This window comes from Dipodomys ordii, unplaced genomic scaffold (genome assembly GCF_000151885.1).
Source record: "Dipodomys ordii isolate 6190 unplaced genomic scaffold, Dord_2.0 Scaffold52, whole genome shotgun sequence".
NCBI classification, from domain to species: domain Eukaryota; kingdom Metazoa; phylum Chordata; class Mammalia; order Rodentia; family Heteromyidae; genus Dipodomys; species Dipodomys ordii.
The window spans coordinates 5453584-5471715 of NW_012267268.1; the positions used below are offsets into that span (position 1 = coordinate 5453584).

General features: G+C 40.1%; 1 protein-coding gene across 2 annotated transcripts in view; it reads left to right on the top strand.

The window, feature by feature from the left end:
- Nucleotides 1-18132, top strand: part of Epb41l5 (erythrocyte membrane protein band 4.1 like 5) — a 128177-nt gene that overhangs the window by 95539 nt on the left and 14506 nt on the right. For both annotated transcript variants that reach the window (XM_013020689.1, XM_013020690.1), the window contains exons 16-20: nucleotides 474-637; nucleotides 6871-6968; nucleotides 8926-9054; nucleotides 11366-11427; nucleotides 17461-17551. In XM_013020689.1, coding sequence (XP_012876143.1) covers nucleotides 474-637; nucleotides 6871-6968; nucleotides 8926-9054; nucleotides 11366-11427; nucleotides 17461-17551 — 544 coding nt within the window. The remainder of the gene's footprint in view (nucleotides 1-473; nucleotides 638-6870; nucleotides 6969-8925; nucleotides 9055-11365; nucleotides 11428-17460; nucleotides 17552-18132) is intronic.

Here is an 18132-nt window from a genome sequence, read left to right on the forward strand (position 1 = left end):
GAGCCACTGGTGCCCTTCTATTGTTTTTTTCTTTTTTTGTCGGTCATGGGGCTTGAGCCTGAGCGCCATCCCTCAGCTCTTCGGGTCAAGGCGAGGGCTCTACCACTTGAGCCACTTCTGGTTTTCTGGTGGTTTATCGGAGATAAGAGTTTCACGGACTTTCCTGCCCGGGCTGGCTTTGAACCGCGATCCTCAGATCTCAGCCTCCTGAATAGCTAGGATTACAGTAGTGAGCCCTGGCGCCTGGCTATTGTTTTCTTTTGTAACTTGATACTTTCAATAGTTTCTTTTCCCTCTTAGTTTATTTCAGGGGGAAATAACCTTTGATTCATTGCTGGAAGGATTTTGAAAGCAGAATGAAGCTAGTTCAACAAAACTTTCATGCTTACTTTCCAACAGCGATTTTTGTTAGTATTTTAAATTCCTTTCATGATAAATTTCTTCTCTAAGTAAGTTTTCTATTACCTTTATAGCTTGCCTCTGAGTATTGATTTGCTCAATAGTCCAGACTTGTTAAAAACAACTGTTGGTGATATAGTTGGGGCATCAGATACTGTGGAAACAACCCCAGCACTGGATGATATTAACAAAGCCTCCAGACCAACTGGATTAGAGGAACCTGAAATGGAGTGTGAAAGTAAGTAAATGTTCTGTAATATGTCAGTGGCACTTTTTTTTATCTCCTTTTGAAATTAAATATTTAAATCACTTCCTCCAAGAATATTTTAGTGAATAGTCAGGTTTTTAATTTTTTCAGAATAGTAAATTAGTTAATCAAGTTAGTTAATAAATTAGTTTAGAACAATTATGCCTTCCTAACACTTTTTTATATTTAGGAGAACTTTGGAAAAATTTTAAAGTAATGCATTAACAGTATTACCTATGAGTTATTATTTATACACTTATGAACATTCATTCTTGGGTTTTACATGCTCCTTGAGTACAAAATAAGAGTTAGTGCCGGGCGCTGGTGGCTCACGCCTGTAATCCTAGCTACTCAGGAGGCCGAGATCTGAGGATCGCGGTTCAAAGCCAGCCCGGGCAGGAAAGACCATGAGACTCCTATCTCCAATAAAACCACCAGAAAACCGGAAGTGGCGCTGTAGCTCAAGTGGTAGAGCGCTCGCCTTGAGCTGAAGAGCTGAGGAACAGCACCCAGGCCCAGAGTTCAAGCCCCACTACTGACCAAAAAAAAAAAAAAGAGTTAGTAAAAACTTCCTTGGGCTGGGAAGTTGGCTCAGTGGTAGAGCGCTTGCCTTGAATGCCTGAGGCCCTGGGTTCGATTCCCCAGCACCACATAAGCAAAAAGGAAAAAAGCCGGAAGTGGCGCTGTGGCTCAAGTGGTAGAGAGCTAGCCTTGAGCTGAAGAGCTGAGGGACAGCGCCCAGGCCCAGAGTTCAGGCCGACGACTGGACCCAGAAAAAAACAAAACAAGAAAAAACTTCCTTAAAAATTTCCTTGAGAGGGCTGGAAAGGTAGCTCAGTGGTAGAGTGCTTGCCTTGCATGCATGAGGCCCTGGGTTCGATTCCTCAGCACCACATAAGAAAAAAGAAAAAAGCCGGAAATGGCGCTGTGGCTCATAGTGGTAGAGCGCTAGCTTGGAGCTGAAGAGCTGAGGGACAGCGCCCAGGCCCAGAGTTCAGGCCCCACGACTGGACCCAAAAAAAAGATTTTCTTGAGAGCACAGAAGGTTTGAATATTCCATTAGTTCATTATTGGTGAAGATTATTGTTGGCCAGTTCCACAAAAAATGTACTGCTTTTCTTAAGTTTTTTCAAACTTAAAAGGTGAAAGTGATTTGCCTATTAAAAAATGTCTGTGGAGGTTGGGGATGTAGTTTAGTGGTAGAGTGCTGGCCTAGCATGGGCGTGATTCCTTAGTACCACATAAACAGATAAGGCCAGAAGTGGTGCTGTGGCCCAAGTGATAGAGTGCTAGCAAAAGAATCTCAGGGACAGTGCCCTGGCCCTGAGTTCAAGCTCCAGAACTGGCCAAAAAAAGAAGTCTGTTGTTGAGAGTTTGGCTTAAACAGTTTCCTAATATTGCACAGTATAATAGCACTTAATAAATCAAAAATAAGAAGTTCAATGAACAGTTACAAAAATGATTCTGGCTAAGAGAACATGCTGAAGTACTACTAGTAAGGAAGTTAACTTTTTTTTTCTGTTGTTCCCTAGGTAGCCACTACAAATGCCTAGCTAAATAAATGATTGCTGTTTCATTAACCTCTACTGTAATTAAATTGTATTTGTTAAATTGTATTTGTAATGTCTGAGATCAGGGTCACAAAAATAAAATTTCACTTGATATGTTAAAATTTTTAAAATAATATGATTGGATTTTTTAAGATAGTAGATTGCAGGCTGGGAAGGTGGCTCAGTGGTAGAGTGCTAGCCTTGAGCTGAAGAGCTAAAGGACAGTGCCCAGGCCCGGAGTTCAGGCCCCACAACCGACAAAAAAAAAAAGTATAATTCTGCCAGTGGCTCAAGCCTTATAATCCTAGCTTCTCAAGAGATTACGATCTGAGGATCACAATTCAAAGCCAGCCTGGGCAGGAAAGTCTTTAGATTACTTTTTTTTTTTTGGGGGGGGGTCCGGTTGTGGGGCCTGAACTCTGTCCCTCAGCTCTTCAGCTCAAGGCTAGCAATCTACCACTTGAGCCACAGCACCACTTCCGGCTTTTTTCTTTTTGCTTATGTGATGCTGAGGAATCGAACCCAGGGCCACAGGCATGCAAGGCAAGCGCTTTACCACTGAGCCAACTTCCCAGCCCCTGTAAAACTACTTTTATCTCCAATTAACCAGCAAAAAGCCAGAAGTAGAACAGTGGCTTAAGTGCTAGTCTTGAGCAAATAAGCTAAGGGAGAGGTGGGAATGTGGCTTAGTGATAGAGTGCTTGCCTAGCATTCATGAAGCCCTGGGTTTCATTCCTCAGTACCACATAAACAGAAAAAGTGGGAAATGGCACTGTAGAGTGCTAGCCTTGAGCACACAGAGGCTCAGGATTCAAGCCCCAGGGATTAGAATAAAACAAAACAAAAGCTAAGGGACAGGTCTTGGTCCTGAGTTCAAACGCCAATACTGGAACACACACACACACACACACACACACACACACACACACACACGTAATTCCTTCAGTGCTATGATCACACACACACGTAATTCCTTCAGTGCTATGATAATTCTTTCAGTGTTGTATTAAACATTTATTGAGTACAAAATTGTTAACAAATAAAATTAGATTAGGACAACATGGAATAAACCAGAGATGCCTTTTTTAAAAAGCATGAGATCTGATAATGGTACAAACTCTTTGAAGTCGGCTATAGCAAAGAATTTTTTTATGATATATGCCAGTACTGGGGTTTGACTGTTTACTGTCATTTAGCTTTTTCATTCTAGCTGGTGCTCTACCACTCCAGCTACATCTCCTGTATGGTTTTTTGGTGGTTAATTGGAGATAAAAGTCTCAGACTTTCCTGCCCAGGCTGGCTTTGATGCTCAGATCTTTGCTTCCTGAGTAGCTAGAATTATAGGCATGAGCCACTAGTGCCTTGCTTGCAAAGAATTTATTTTATGCTGGTCTATTGGTGAATCTTTTTTTTTTTTTTTGTCAGTCCTGGGGCTTGAACTCTGGGCCTGGGTGCTGTCCCTGAGCTCTTTAGCTCAAGGTGAGTTCTTTACCACTTGAACCACAGCGTCACTTCTAGTTTTCTGGTGGTTAATTGGAGATAAGAGTCTCATGGACTTTTCTGCCCCAGCTGGCTTTGAACCATGATCCTCAGATCTCAGCCTCCTGAGTAACTAGGATTATAGGTATGAGCCACTGGTGCCCGGCTATTGTTGAATCTCATAAATGAACATTTTTCATATTTTGTATCAGCATAGGGAAGAATTTTCTGCCATATATTAGAGATAAATATCTAAGAGTTAGTAAACTCCTTATAATAGAAAATACTCAAGCGGAGCTTAAATGCTGTTGAGGTTATTGCCAGAGAAATTCTTCCATACTGTAGGAGTTTCATTAATGTAACTTAGTTCAACTTGATTACATTTTGTTAAGGTCAATCAGTGAGAAATAGATTTTTCTCCCCTTCAGTACTGAGACTTGACCTCAGGGCCTAGCACTTCTTAGCTTTTTTTTTGTTCACAGCTAGCACTCTACCACTTGAACCACATCTCTAAATTGTGCTTTTCTCTGGTTAATTGGAGATAAAAGAGTATCTTGGAAAAATAAATAAAATGTCAATTTAGCCGGGCGCTGGTGGCTCACGCCTGTAATCCTAGCTACTCAGGAGGCAGAGATCTGAGGATCGCAGTTCAAAGCCAGCCCCGGCAGGAGAGACCGCAGGAGAGACCGTGAGACTCCTATCTCCAATAAACCACCAGAAAACCGGAAGTGGTAGAGCGCTCGCCTTGAGCTGAAGAGCTGAAGGACAGCACCCAGTCCCAGAGTTCAAGCCCCACGACCGACAAAAAATAAATAAATAAATAAATAAGTAAAATGTCAATTTACAAAATGAGTGTCTTGGATTTGTCTGCCTGGGGAAGATTTGAATCTCAGTCTTCAGATTTTTACCTCCTGAATAGCTAGGAATATAGGCATGAGCTTATATTAATTAGAGCACTTAAGGCATTAATTATGGCTTAATTAGATCGTTTTTATGTTAAGAGTGAGATCTTTTTGGTCTTGATATCTAGTTTATTATACATTTTGTTGTGATTTACATAGGTAGGTAAAAATAATCCCTTTTTTTAAATCACCTTATCTTCCATCTCAGGAGGTTTCTCAGTCCTATGGAAGTAGCAGCAGCTTCATTTTAACCAAAAACTATTAACAACCAGCATAAACTAAAATGTGTGTGATAACAGCTTTGTATGAAATTCACTGTAAGATAATTTGAAGCATAACAAAACCAGAGATAGGAATACATCAAGGCTTGGAATGTGGCTTAGTGGTAGAGTGCTTTCCTATCATGCATGAAGGCTTGGGTTCCATTCCTCAGTACCCATAAACAGAAAAAGCCAGAGATGGTGCTGTGGCTCAGATGGTAGAGTACTAGCCTTAAGCAAAAGAAGCTTGGACAGTGCCCAAGTCCTTACTTCAAGCTGCATGACCGAAAATAAAGAAAGAATACATAAATGATACCATTTGGGAATACCAGCATTAAATTAATGACTCTGTTTTGAACAGTAAAACCTGAAGAGTTTTAGTTTCATGACAGGAATCTTATCTCCAGTTATTCTGATATGATTTTTCAAGAGTAAGCCTTGGGAATCAGAATTTCTCAAGGGTATCCATTTGATTCTGATGTCCAACCAGGGAGACAATTCACTACATTTTATTAATGATCATTTTTAGAAGATCCTTTTGACCCAGTCATGATTTCATAGTTCGTTCGTTTGTTCTTTCTTTCTTTCTTTCTTTCTTTCTTTCTTTCTTTCTTTCTTTCTTTCTTTTTCTTTTCTTTTTTGCCAGTCCTGGGGCTTGAACTCAGGGCCTGGGCACTGTCCCTGAACTTCCTTTTGCTCAAGGCTAGCACTCTACCACTTGAGCCACAGTGCCATTTTTGGCTTTTTCTGTTCAGATGGTATTGAGGAATTGAACCTGGGGTTTCATGGATACTAGGTACTACCACTAAGCCATATTCCCAGCCCTTCCTTCTTTCTTCTACCTGATTATATAAAAATTATTAGGTATTGAATAGATTTATTTGTTAATTGACTGGGTAAGAATTCAAAGTCAGACCAAATTAATCTCTGAGGAGTAAGATTGGGCTGGTGCTGGTAGCCATACCTGCAATCGTAGCTACTCAGAAGGCTGAGATCTGAGGATTGTGGTTTGAAGCCAGCCAGGGCAAAAAAGTCCTGTAAGACTCTTATCTCTAAGTAACCATTCATAAAACAGGAAGTAGAGCTGTGGCTTAAAGTGGTAAAGTGCTAGCCTTAAGCAAAAGAGCTCAGGGATAGCATCCAGGCCCTGAGTTCAAGTCCCATGGCCAACAAAAAAAAAAGATTAATTCAGGACAGTTAACTTAAATATGTTTAATTTAAACGTGAATTGTACTTAACACATAATCATTTTAGTAATTAGAAGACTTTATTTGTAGTGTATTTTAGACTTTTTGAAGACAAGATGCCTGATCTGCATCATACCTGATAGTACTATAGAAGTTAATAACTGAGTAAATAGTTGCCTTTTCATCAGTTTCTCCAAAATGAGTTTAATTTTAAGCAATGTATAGTCAAGATCAGGGCTACAGATAACCGAGTACTAAGGTTAGACATGAGTTTGAGTTGACGTTAAAGAAAAGACATTTAACAACTGTTCTCTGTAAGTCTCTTGGCTGATAAACCCTAAGCGCATGTACTATTGAGAATTGGTAGGTAGTTGTTGTTTTAATAGCAGTTCAGACACAGAACAGTGATCCTACTTAGGATTAACTTTTTTTTTTTTTCCTGGTCATGGGGCCTAAACTCTGGGCCTGGGTACTATCCCTCAGCTCTTTAGCTCAAGGCTAGCTCTCTACCACTTGAGCCACAGTGCCACTTCCCAGCTTTTTCTGCTTATGTGGTACTGAGGAATTGAACCTAGGGCCTCATGCATGCAAGGCAAGCACTCTACCACTGAGCCACCTTCCCATCCTGGAGGATTAACTTTTAATCAAGTTATTGGAAAGGAATATATTGGAACATATATGAAAAGAAATGTAAAATATATATTGGTTATGGGAAAATGTGTACTTCTTTTGTCTTCATCTGAATTATTACTTTAGCTGATGGTAATTGGTGTTGTGGAAAAACAAAACTCATATCTGTATCCTATTATAGCTGCTGTAACAACTTGCCTTTTTTCTTCCCACTAGCATTGAAAGATGCCACAGAGAAACTCAAACAGATTGAGGTGGAGAATAATTCTCTGTCATCCCCACCATCAAACATTGATGTTAACATCAACAGTCAGGTATTCAGATCACTCATCTACTTATACATGTTCAGACCTCCCAGAAATATTTCCTTTACTAAGATAATACTATTTCTTCCTTTGGTGGAAAATCTGTTCTGAGTGCTTATAAACCTGTTTTCTCATTTGAAAAGATGAAGTGTGTGGGTACTTAAAGGGGAAGGAGGAAACCTGTACAACAGCATTAATCATGTTTTTTTTTAAAAAAAAAAAAAACAAAGTCAAAAGTGTTACCTCTGTTAAACCTTTATGTTGATTTACCCTATCTAGTTGAAGGACTATTAAATTTTTTGGTTATTATAAAGGTGATATGCAAAGGGTTTACAGTTACATAAGTCAGGTAAAAAGTATATTTCTTTTTGGATAGTCTCACCCCTTCCCTTGCTGTCTCCCAGTTTTTCCTTCCAACAAGTTGTATAGTTCATTAAAAAATTATTGTTATTATAAAGGTTATGTACACAGGAGTTACATAAGTCAGGTAAAGAGTATATTTCTTTTGGGGCAGTGTTATCCCTTCCCTCGCTCTCTCCCAGTTTTTCCCTCTACCCATAAGTTGTATGGTTCATATTCAGCACACTGTCTTGTCTAGTGAGTACTACTGCTGCATTTGTTCACTCTTTGTCCTTCCATTTCTGAGACTCATGACACATCAGACCTACAATACTCACATTGATTTAGTCATCTGGGATTTTTTATTTTAATAGACTACAAATTTGTAAAAAGATAAAAATCATGTGGAGCTCACAGATGAGTGACAAGTTCTTGGCTTCAATCTGTCACCAAACCCAAAAAAGTTTTGCAGAATGGCTATCTCCAATGACCTCTTTTTTTTTTTTCTTTTGGTCGGTCATGGGGCTTGAACTCTGGGCCTGGGCGCTGTCCCTCAGCTCTTCAGCTCAAGGCGAGTGCTCTACCACTTGAGCCACAGCACCACTTTCAGCTTTTTCTGCTTATGTGGTGCTCAAGAATCAAACCCAGGGCCTCATGCATGCGAAGCAAGCACTCTACCACTAAGGCACCTTCCCAGCCCTCCAATGACCTCTTCCCATCCTAGATCTCTTAAGTTAATGAGGCTTTCAAATAATTATATCCCTGCATACCTAGGATTGCAAGCATGAGCCACTGGTACCTAGCTCCAGTTTCTATCTTTAAGCAACAAAATAACTGACTCTATCACTTACGATAAATGCCTGAATTAAACCACATATGGAGAATGTGTGACATTGGCTCTAATTTACTCCATCTGGATTTTAGTTCAACCTAAATTATATGATTCTGGAGCTGTTAGCAGGTAGATGATTATAGTAGCTGATTATGTCCTGAGTAGGAAATAGCTGCTTAAGACATATGATTTCTTGCTTGTCTGATTATTTCACTTTTATCATTCCTTCCCTGCTTTTTTTTTTTTTGTCTTTTTTTTGTCGGTCATGGGGCTTGAACTCTGGGCCTGGACGCTGTCCCTCAGCTCTTCAGCTCATGGCGTGCACTCTACCACTTGAGTCACAGCACCACTTCCAGTTTTCTAGTGGTTTATTGGAGATAAGAGTCTCACAGACTTTCCTTCCTGGACTAATTTTTTTTTAATTTTTTTTTTTGGGCGGGGTTCGGGTTGTGGGTCCTGAACTCTGGGCCTGCGCGCTGTCCCTTAGCTCTTCAGGTCAAGGCTAGCGTGCTACCACTTGAGCCATCACACCACTTCCAGCTTTTTTTTTTCTTTTTCTTTTTGCTTATGTGGTACTGAGGAATCAAATCCAGGGCCTCATGCATGCAAGGCAAACATTCTACCACTGAGCCACCTTCCCAGCCCCTTCCTGGACTAGTTTTGAACTGTGATCCTCAGATCTCAGCCTCCTGAATAGCTAAGATTATAGGTGTGGGCCACCGGCACCCAGTGTCCTTCCCTGCTTTTAATAACTATGGTCTATGGAGGTTAATAAAGTATGTTTTTAATATTTAGGAAGAAGTGGTGAAGTTGACTGAGAAATGTCTCAATAATGCCATTGAGAGCCCAGGACCAAATGCCATAAGGTTTCCTACTGACTTCAAGAGTAACATTTTAAAGGCTCAAGTAGAATCTGTGCAGAAGGTAAGCTGCCTTTAATAGATATAATCCTGGTGATATGAAAAGTAAAATCCCATTTTTATTCTACTTACCAATTTCATGACTTGATATATGAGTCTATGCCTCAGTTTTGTTAATGCTTAAAATAAAATAAATTAAATAATAAATAATGCTAATAACTACCTTAAGGATGTTGTGAGGATGAAATAAGAAAGGTAAAGGAGTATCTAAACCATAATTTACCAAGTGTTATCTAGGTGCCACTGGCTTAGTCCTGTAATCAGCAGGCTGAGATCTACAGATTGAGAGCCAGCCTAGGTAGACAAATCCTAGAGATTCTTATCTCCAATAACCAGTGAGAAGCTAAAAGTGGATGTGTGGCTCACATGGAAAAGCACCAACATTAAAAAAGATAAACAAGAGTACAAGGCCTTGAGTTCAAGTCCCAGAACTGCTACAAAAAGAAAACAATATAGATAAAGTATTGATGTCAGTAGTAATGGTCAAAGTAATCATAAAGCTGTGTTCTCACTTATTATGATATGAGTGTTTTTAGCGCTCTTAGAAAAAGCCCTGAGTTTGTTTGCCCCTTGTACTCCGTGAGAAAGCCACAAGAAGATACCATGTATTAGTTCTTCACCAGAATTAAATCTTGTAGTATCTTGATCTTGGTCTTGTCAATCTCCAGAACTGTGTGACTTAAACATTTTTATACTTGTAGACTTCCTGGGTTTTTTGTTTTTATTGTTTTCCATAGTAGTTGCCTTGCATTTTAGTTGTATTTTTTGGACTTTTCTTAACTTGAAGAAAGAATTTCAGCCAAGCACCAGTGGCTCACGCCTGTAATCTTAGCTACTAAAGAGGCTGAGATCTGAGGATCATGATTCAAAACCAGTCTGGGCAGGAAAGTCCATGGGACTCTTATCTCCAATAAACCACCAAAAAACCGGAAGTGGCGCTGTGGTTCAAGTGGTAAAGCACTAGTCTTGAGCTGAAGAGCTAAGGGACAGTGCCCAGGCCCAGAGTTCAAGCCCCACAACAAGCAAAACAAAAAACAGAAAAACTCTCCAGATTAATTCTCCTCTTAAACATAGATGTAAAAGTTTGTAATAAAATATCAAATCATACTAAAGCAATTTAAAAGTAGGATCTTACATTACAGCAATACAGTGTCTCTCTCAGGAAAAAAAATTGATTTATCATTCCATCTTCAGGATATTTAAAATACATAAAAATTATCTCAATTCATAAAGAAAAGACATTTCCCCAAATTCAACAGCTGTGCATGTTAAAAAAAAAAAAACCCTCATCAAAGTAGGAGTAGAGGGCTGGGAAGGTGGCTCAGTGGTAGAGTGCTTGCCTTGCATGCCTAAGGCCCTGGGTTCAATTCCTCAGCACCACATAACAAAAAAGGTGGAAGTGGCGCTGTGGCTTAAGTGGTAGAGCGCTAGCCTTGAGCTGAAGAGCTGAGGGACAGCACCCAGGCCCAGAGTTTAAGCCCCATGACCAACACACATACACACAAAGTACGTGATTCTAGTTCATATGAAACTAGAAAATATATATCATAGGTTGCCACAGTTGATTTTGATGGAATTAAGTGAGATGCTTCAAGGGAATATTTTGGAGCAAAGTGGTAGTAGAAATGTTGGTTATGGAGGAAATATAATAGTTATGCACCTGTAAATATTTTTCAGAATTCACTAATCTTACATTTAAAATCGATGCATTTTACTATATATAAACAATGTGTCAATAAAGTTGAGGCAAAACTGAACTCTTCAGTTTTTGTCTATTTCCCTCTTAAAATTTAGGAAAAAATAAAAACCAAATGTATATTGTATCACTTAAATATGAAAAACATTTTGGCATTGAATATTTGTGATTTTGTATATAATGTCACATGCTATGGGATGTGGATGTTCAGCAACTGAAAGCCCAAGAGTAAAAACATGAATTTTTTTTTTGAATTAATAGGTCCTTTTTTTAAAATTTATTTATTTATTTTTTATTTGTGAACATACTGTACAGAGGGGTTACAATTACATGAGCAGGATAATGCGTACATTTCTTACCAAGCATTGCAGCCTCCTCCTTTGGTTTACCATTCACATCCCTTCCCAGCCTCCCCCCTCCCCCCCAAAACATGAATATTTATAGTCAAACATGTTGAAGTTATTTTGGATTGCTAATTTGGCTATGAGATAGATTTGCATTAGATGCAGTACTGTTATATTGTAATTACCTCTTACTTGAACTGAAGCAATAGGTACTTCTGTTTTTACTGGAAAGAAATGTAAATTTCTTGATTTTTTTTATGATTCCATTTTCTTAGGTTACAAGAGAAGATAGCTTAAGTCATAAAAATGCCAGTGTTCAGGATACTACCACAATCAGGTACAATTCTGAATTGAATTGATTTTCTTATTTGTTTCCACTATCTTTTCTTTTTACTTTCCCTCATTCAGAACACATAGTTTGAAAGGTAGCTTATATTCACTCTTTTCTGTCCATTAGAGAGCCACTGAGTATTTGAAGATTATTTGAAGGTATTCTCACATTTTCATTTGTTTTCACTTGTTTCAAAGAATAGAGCAAAGTCCTCTGTAAAGATTTTTTACCTTGTCATGCTTGATAAGAAATGCATTCTGTTTTCTTCTGAGGGTCCTGGTTAATTTCAGTGTCATCTTGACATCACAATGAACTGTTCTTAAAATCTTGCCAAGCCTAGACTCTCACATTAACTGAGTGAATTTCTTTGCTACTTCTTCCAACTCTCAATCATCTTTTCAATTTGTCTTGTTAGGCTTTTATTCCTTGTTCTGTACTAATTTCTTTAGTTCATCATTGTGTATTCAGTGATCTTTTCTTTAACCTGTATTCTTTATTTTTTCTTCATATAATTTCAGATTAATAGATAAAATCCTTTATCACAGCCTGAAGGATCCTCTTTAGCATTTACGTAAAGCATATCTACTTATAATAAGCTTCCTTTGCCAGTGGCTCATGCCTGTAATCCTACCTACTCAGGTGGCTGAGATCTGAGGATCATGGTTCAGAGCCAGCCTAGGCAGGAAAGTCCTTGAGACTCTTATTTATCTCCAGTAAACCACTAGAAAACCGTGAGACTCTTATCTCCAGTAAACTACTAGAAAACCAGAAGTGGCACTGTGGCTCAAGTGGTAGAGCGCTCGCCTTGAGCTGAAGAGCACAGGGACAGCCCCTAAGCCCAGAATTCAAGCCCCATGACTGACAAAAAAAAATAATAATAACAATAAGCTTCCTTTGCTTTTGTTTGTTTGAAAATCTTTATTGCTGAGCCAGTGGTTCAAGCCTGTAATCCTAGATACTAAGGAGCCTGAGATCTGAGGATTGCAGTTCAGAATGAGCACTGGGCAGGAAAATCTGTGAGACTCTTATCTCCATTAACCAGAAAACTGGAAGTGGCGCTGTAGTTCAAGTGGTAAGTACTAGTCTTGAGCTGAAGAGCTGAGGGGCAGTGCCCAGGCCCAGAATTCAAGACCCACAACCAACAAAAAAAAGAAAAAGAATAAAAAAAGAGAATGTCTTTATTTCCCTCATTTTCAAAAGTAGATTTGCTGAATATATAATTCTTAGTTGATATGTGTCATCCAGTGCTATTTTTTCATGGTTTCTATTGAGACATTGGCAGTTAATCTTATTAGGATCTTTATATAATAAGTCTTACTACTTTCAAAATTCTCTTCTTGGAAGTGGCAATGTAGCTCAAGAAGTTGAGCAGAGGGGCTGGGAAGGTGGCTCAGTGGTAGAGCGCTTGCCTTGCATGCCTGAGGCCCTGGGTTCGATTCCTTAGCACAACATAAGCCGAAAGTGGCACTGTGGCTCAAGTGGTAGAATGCTAGCCTTGAGCTGAAGAGCTGAGGAACAGTGCCCAGGCCCAGAGTTCAGGCCCCACGACCGGACCCAAAAAAAAAAAAAAGAAGTTGAGCAGAAAAAGTCAAACAAGAGCACCAGGCCCTGAGTTCAAGCCTCAATTCCAGCACCAAAAAAAGTCTCTTCCTTGTTTTCATCTTTGTTGTTGTTGTTGTGTGGAGCTTGAACTCGGCCTGGGAGCTGTCCCTTAGCTCTTCAGGCTCAAGGCTAGTGCTCTATCTACCACTTGAGCCAGAGCACCACTCACTTCCTGGTTTTCTGGTGGTTTATTAGAGATAGTGTTAGGGACTTTCCTACCCAGATTGGCTTTGAACTGCGATCCTCAGATCTCAGCCTCCTGAGTAGCTAGGATTATAGCCATGAACCACTGGCACCAGCTTGTTTTCATCTTTAGACAGTACAAATAACACAAATTCTCTGGATCCTGAGTTCATTCTATGGAGTTTATCAACCTTCTTAAATATCTTTTCATTCAAATTGTTGTGTTTTTATCTGTTGTTTTTTGAACTAGTCTTCTCCTCCTCCCTTTCATCCTAGACTGTGCAAGTAATGATATATTGGTGTTTGGATTCCACAAGTTCCTTGGGCTCAGTTGTTTTCATTATTGTCTTGTTGTTTCTAACACCAGATATCTCAATTGGCTACTCGGTTTTTTTTTGGTTTTTTTGGGGGTCCGGTCATGGGGCCTGAACTCTGGTCTGGGCGCTGTCCCTCAGCTCTTCAGCTCAAGGCTAGTGCTCTACCATTTGAGCCATAGTGCCACTTCCAGCTTTTTTCTTTTTGCTTATGTGGTGCTGAGGAATCGAACCCAGGGCCTCATGTATGCACGGCAAGCACTTTACCACTGAGCCACCTTCCCAGCCAATGCCACTCGGATTTTTTTAAGTCAACAAATATGTATTACGTGCCAATTATATGCCAGGAATTATTGTAAGTAGGATTTCAGCAGGATATAAAATAGACAAAAGTTTTCTCTTTGGTGTTTACACTCTCATGGAGAGAAAACAGCAAAATATGTATGTCAGTATGTCAAATAATAGCCTGTGCCTGGGATGTGGCTTAGTGGTAGAGTGTTTGTCTAGCATGCATGAAGCCCTGGGTTCAATTCCTTAGTACCACATAAACAGAAAAAGCCGGAAGTGGTCCTGTGGTTCAGAGTGGTAGAGAGCTAGCCTTGAGCACAAAAGCTCAGGGACACTGCCCAGGTTCTGAGTTCAAGCCCCATGACCTGTGGGGATGGGGGAAAAGGGGAGAATACTACTGTCCAGTATTGCTCCAGCAATAGAAGTGTTCTTGTTTTGTGTGGGTGTGGGTAAAAGTCATAGGGCTTGAACCCTGGGCCTGGGTTCGGTCCCTCAGCTCTTCAGCTCAAGGCTAGCACTTGAGCCACAGCACCACTTTTGGTTTTTTCTATTTATGTGGTACTGAGCAATCAAACCCAGAGCCTCATGCATGTGAGGCAAGCGCTGTACTAGCCACTGAGCCACCTTCCCAGCCCCTGGAAAGTTCTTTATGTGTGCTGTCTGGTACTGCAAGTTCTAATCACAAGAAGCTCCTGAGTGCTTGACATAGGGCTAATACAACTGAGGTTTGAAGTTTTAATTTTACAGATTTTTTTTCACCAGAGCTGAGGACCAAACTTAGGACCTTACACTTGCCAGGCAAGTGCTCTTCCATTGAGCTAAATCCCCAACTCCTGAAGTTTTAATTTTCTGTATTGAAATAGCAGCATGTATTTAATATTTACTGTGTTCAATAGTGCAAGGATTAAGGTAAACCAGTTAGAGGGCTCATGTCCATGTCTGCAACACAATATAGTCTGTCAGTCTTCATTAATATTTTTGCCCATTAATTTAACAAGGTTAGTCAGCACTTAGCACGATTCAAGTTCTATCTTAGGTATTTTTTATTTGCCACTTAATAGAGCAGTTTATAAATAGTGCACCTTGAGCAGTGTCATCCCTTTCAGCATTCTCACTCATCTCCTAGCCCCTTCCCTCATTTTCTTAATTTTGTAGGGTATATATTGAATTCTTGACTGTATTCTCCCCCTCTTCTCCTCTTCATTCCTACACCTCTGCTCTTGACCTAAATCTGCTGTGAATATCCTCTAGTAAATTTTTCTTTTAAAAAATGTGAGCCAGAAGTGGTGCTGTGGCTCAAGTGGTAGAGCACTAGCCTTGAGCTGAAGAGCTCAGGGACAGTTCCCAGGCCCAGAGTTCAAGCCCCACAACTGACATACATACATACGTACATACATACATACATAGAAAAAAAGCCTGGCGACAGTGGCTCATGCCTGTAATTCTAGCCATTCATGAGGCTGAGATATGAGGATTGCAGTTTAAAGCCAGCCCAGGCAGGAAAGTCTGTAAGACTCTTACCTCCAGTTAAGCACCAAAAAAAAAAAAGCAAAGTGGAGCTGTGGTTCAAGTGGTATAGCGCAGACCTTGAGTAAAAAAGCTCAGGGACAGCACCCAAAGCCCAAGTTCCAGCTCTAGGACTGACACACACAGTTGTAAGGTATGCTTTCAGCTCTGAAATTTTTAATATAATTATATTTGTTGTCTCATTCTTTTGCTGGTCTCCTTTAGTTCTTTGTAATTTAGTTTTGTGAGAGTTTTTTGTTTGTTTGTTTTGTTTTCCCACGGTCATGGGGCTTGAACTCTGGGCCTGGGCATTGTCCCTCAGCACTTCAGCTCAAAGCCAGCACTCTACTACTTGAGCCACAGCATCACTTCTGGTTTTCTTGTGGTTAGGATTACAAGCATGAGCCTCAGCGCCCAGCTTGTGAGTTTTGAGACAGTTCATGTGAAGTATTTATCTAATAAGTCCAATGTCTATGCTTTCCTGAGGCATAGTTTCTTCTCATTTCTTATTTTCCTTGTGATAAGCTATGCTACCTATGAGAATTTTTCTTGAAGGGTTGGGAAAAATCATTGTAAAACATATTTCACTACTTTTTTTTTTTTTATGGTGCCAGGACTGGAGCTTAAACTTAGGGCCTGGCTGCTCTTCCTTAGCTTCTTTGCTAAGTGGAGCTTTGGCTCAAGTGGTAGAGTGCCACTTGAGCCAAAGCTTCACTTTTGGCCTTTTTGCTAGTGAGTTAGAAATAAGAATTTTATTTGCTTTTTCTGCCCCAGCTGGCTTCTTCTTCTTTTTTTTGGGGGGGGGCTTGAACTCTGGGTCTGAGCTCTGTCCCTCAGCAATTCAGCTCAAGGCTAGTGCTCTACCACTTGAGCTACAGCACCACTTCTGGTTTTCTGGTGGTTTATTGGAGATAAGAGTCTCATGGCCCTTCCCACCTGGGCTGGCTTTGAACTGTGATCCAACAATTCTCAGTCTCCTGAGTAGCTAGGATTATAGTTGTGAGCCACCAGCAACCTGCTCAGGCTGGCTTCAAATCACAATCCTTAGATCTCAGCCTTCTGAGTAGCTAGGATTATAGGCATAAGCCACCAGCACTGAGCTGCACATTCTTTTATTTTCCACCTCTGTCTCTGTTTTCTTTAGTGTTGTAGATACAATAGAATTGGCTTCCACTCATTAATCTGGTCCAAGTTTTTGCAGTCCTCAATTTATCTCTCATTTTTCTCCATCCTGTGGTTTTATTAGGACTGCTGGTGCTTGAACACTTTAGTGATGCTGGTGAAGGCTGAGGTTTCCTGCTGTTTATGATGTCTTGGTGGATAATAGCCTTTTGTCTATGGTCTTCCTCTTTCTTCCCTGGTGTTGAAACCATTTTAGGATTGCTCTTGTTCTCATTATTTCTATGTGGAGATAAGACACCCTGCTATAGATATGTTGCAGCATTCTCTCACTTTGGCAGTGAGAGGTGCAGTAGCTGGAGCACCATGGATGTTATTGCCTCTTCCTTCTACAGCGGAGCTCTCCAGTCCAGGTTCTCAGACAGTGGCTTCCTCTGGTGTTTCCTGACTCTTCTCTAAAGTTTTGGGTATTCTATAAAATTGTGATCTACTGAACATTCCCATTTATATCATCTATAATAGCTTTTTAAAAAAAATCTCTTGTGACTGGCATAGCTTTTTATAAACAGCCTTGATCTGTAACTATTTTGCCTGCCTTTCCATCCTTTATATAGTTTCTCTAAATTTGAAGAAACATTGAAGCTGTTGTTAACCTTGAAAACATTCTCTTCTTCTGTGTGTCTTTTAGGACTTTCTAAAGATTGCTGAACTACCACTGGCAATCTTTAGTAGTTTTTAGATATTATGGGTTTTTTTCATTTTAGTGATATTTTTGGAGGGAAGCAAGGTAGTCTGCTGTTCCAATCAGTGGCAAGTGAGTCTGAGCTATATGTAAAAGGTGTTTTGCAGGGGTGGGGATAGGTTTCACACAGGTATACAGTGTGGCACTGATGGTTGAGTACTCCTCTCCTGTTATCATTTGTTCTTCCCCTACATGAATTCTTTATTCTTTTCTAAAGTTTTGTTCGACAGTGTTATTTTTCCTGTACAGGTCCTCTATAATCTGAATTAATCTCTTTCTTTTTAGTGCTGTATTAAATGAGAATAATGTGCCCCTCTGCCAAGATTCTCATGCTGTGCTACATACCACAGCTGCAGACAATGGTTCTATTCTAAAGGTAAGAATTCTTAAGTTTTTCTAAAGACAATATGCAGTTGAATATAACTAGGAATGTTTGGTGATTTCTGCTTAGCATTAGGACATAAACTATGAGAAATCCATTGAGCCTCAGTTCTCTAGGGATCATCCTGTTATCAGATTCTCCATAAGAGCTACTCAGCCAGGTACTGGTGTCTCACATCTGTAATCCTAGCTACTCAGGAGGCTGAGATCTTAGGATCACAGTTCATAGCCAGCTTGGGCAGAAAAGTACTTTAGACTCTTAGCTCTAATTAACTGCCAAAAAACTGGAAATGGAGCTGTAGCTCAAGTGGTAGAGTGCAACAATGCTCAGGAACATCACCCATACCCTCAGTTCAAGCCCTGGGACCAGCACACACAAAAAAAGTTACTCAGGCTGGGCACCGGTGGCTCATACCTATAATCCTAGCTACTCAGGAGGCTGAGATCTGAGGATCATGATTCAAAGGCAGCCTGGGCAAGAAAGTCCATGAAATGCTTATCTCCAATAAACGGCTAAAAAACCAGAAGTGGCACTGTGGCTCAAGTGATAAAATGCTTGCCTTGAGCTGAAGAGCT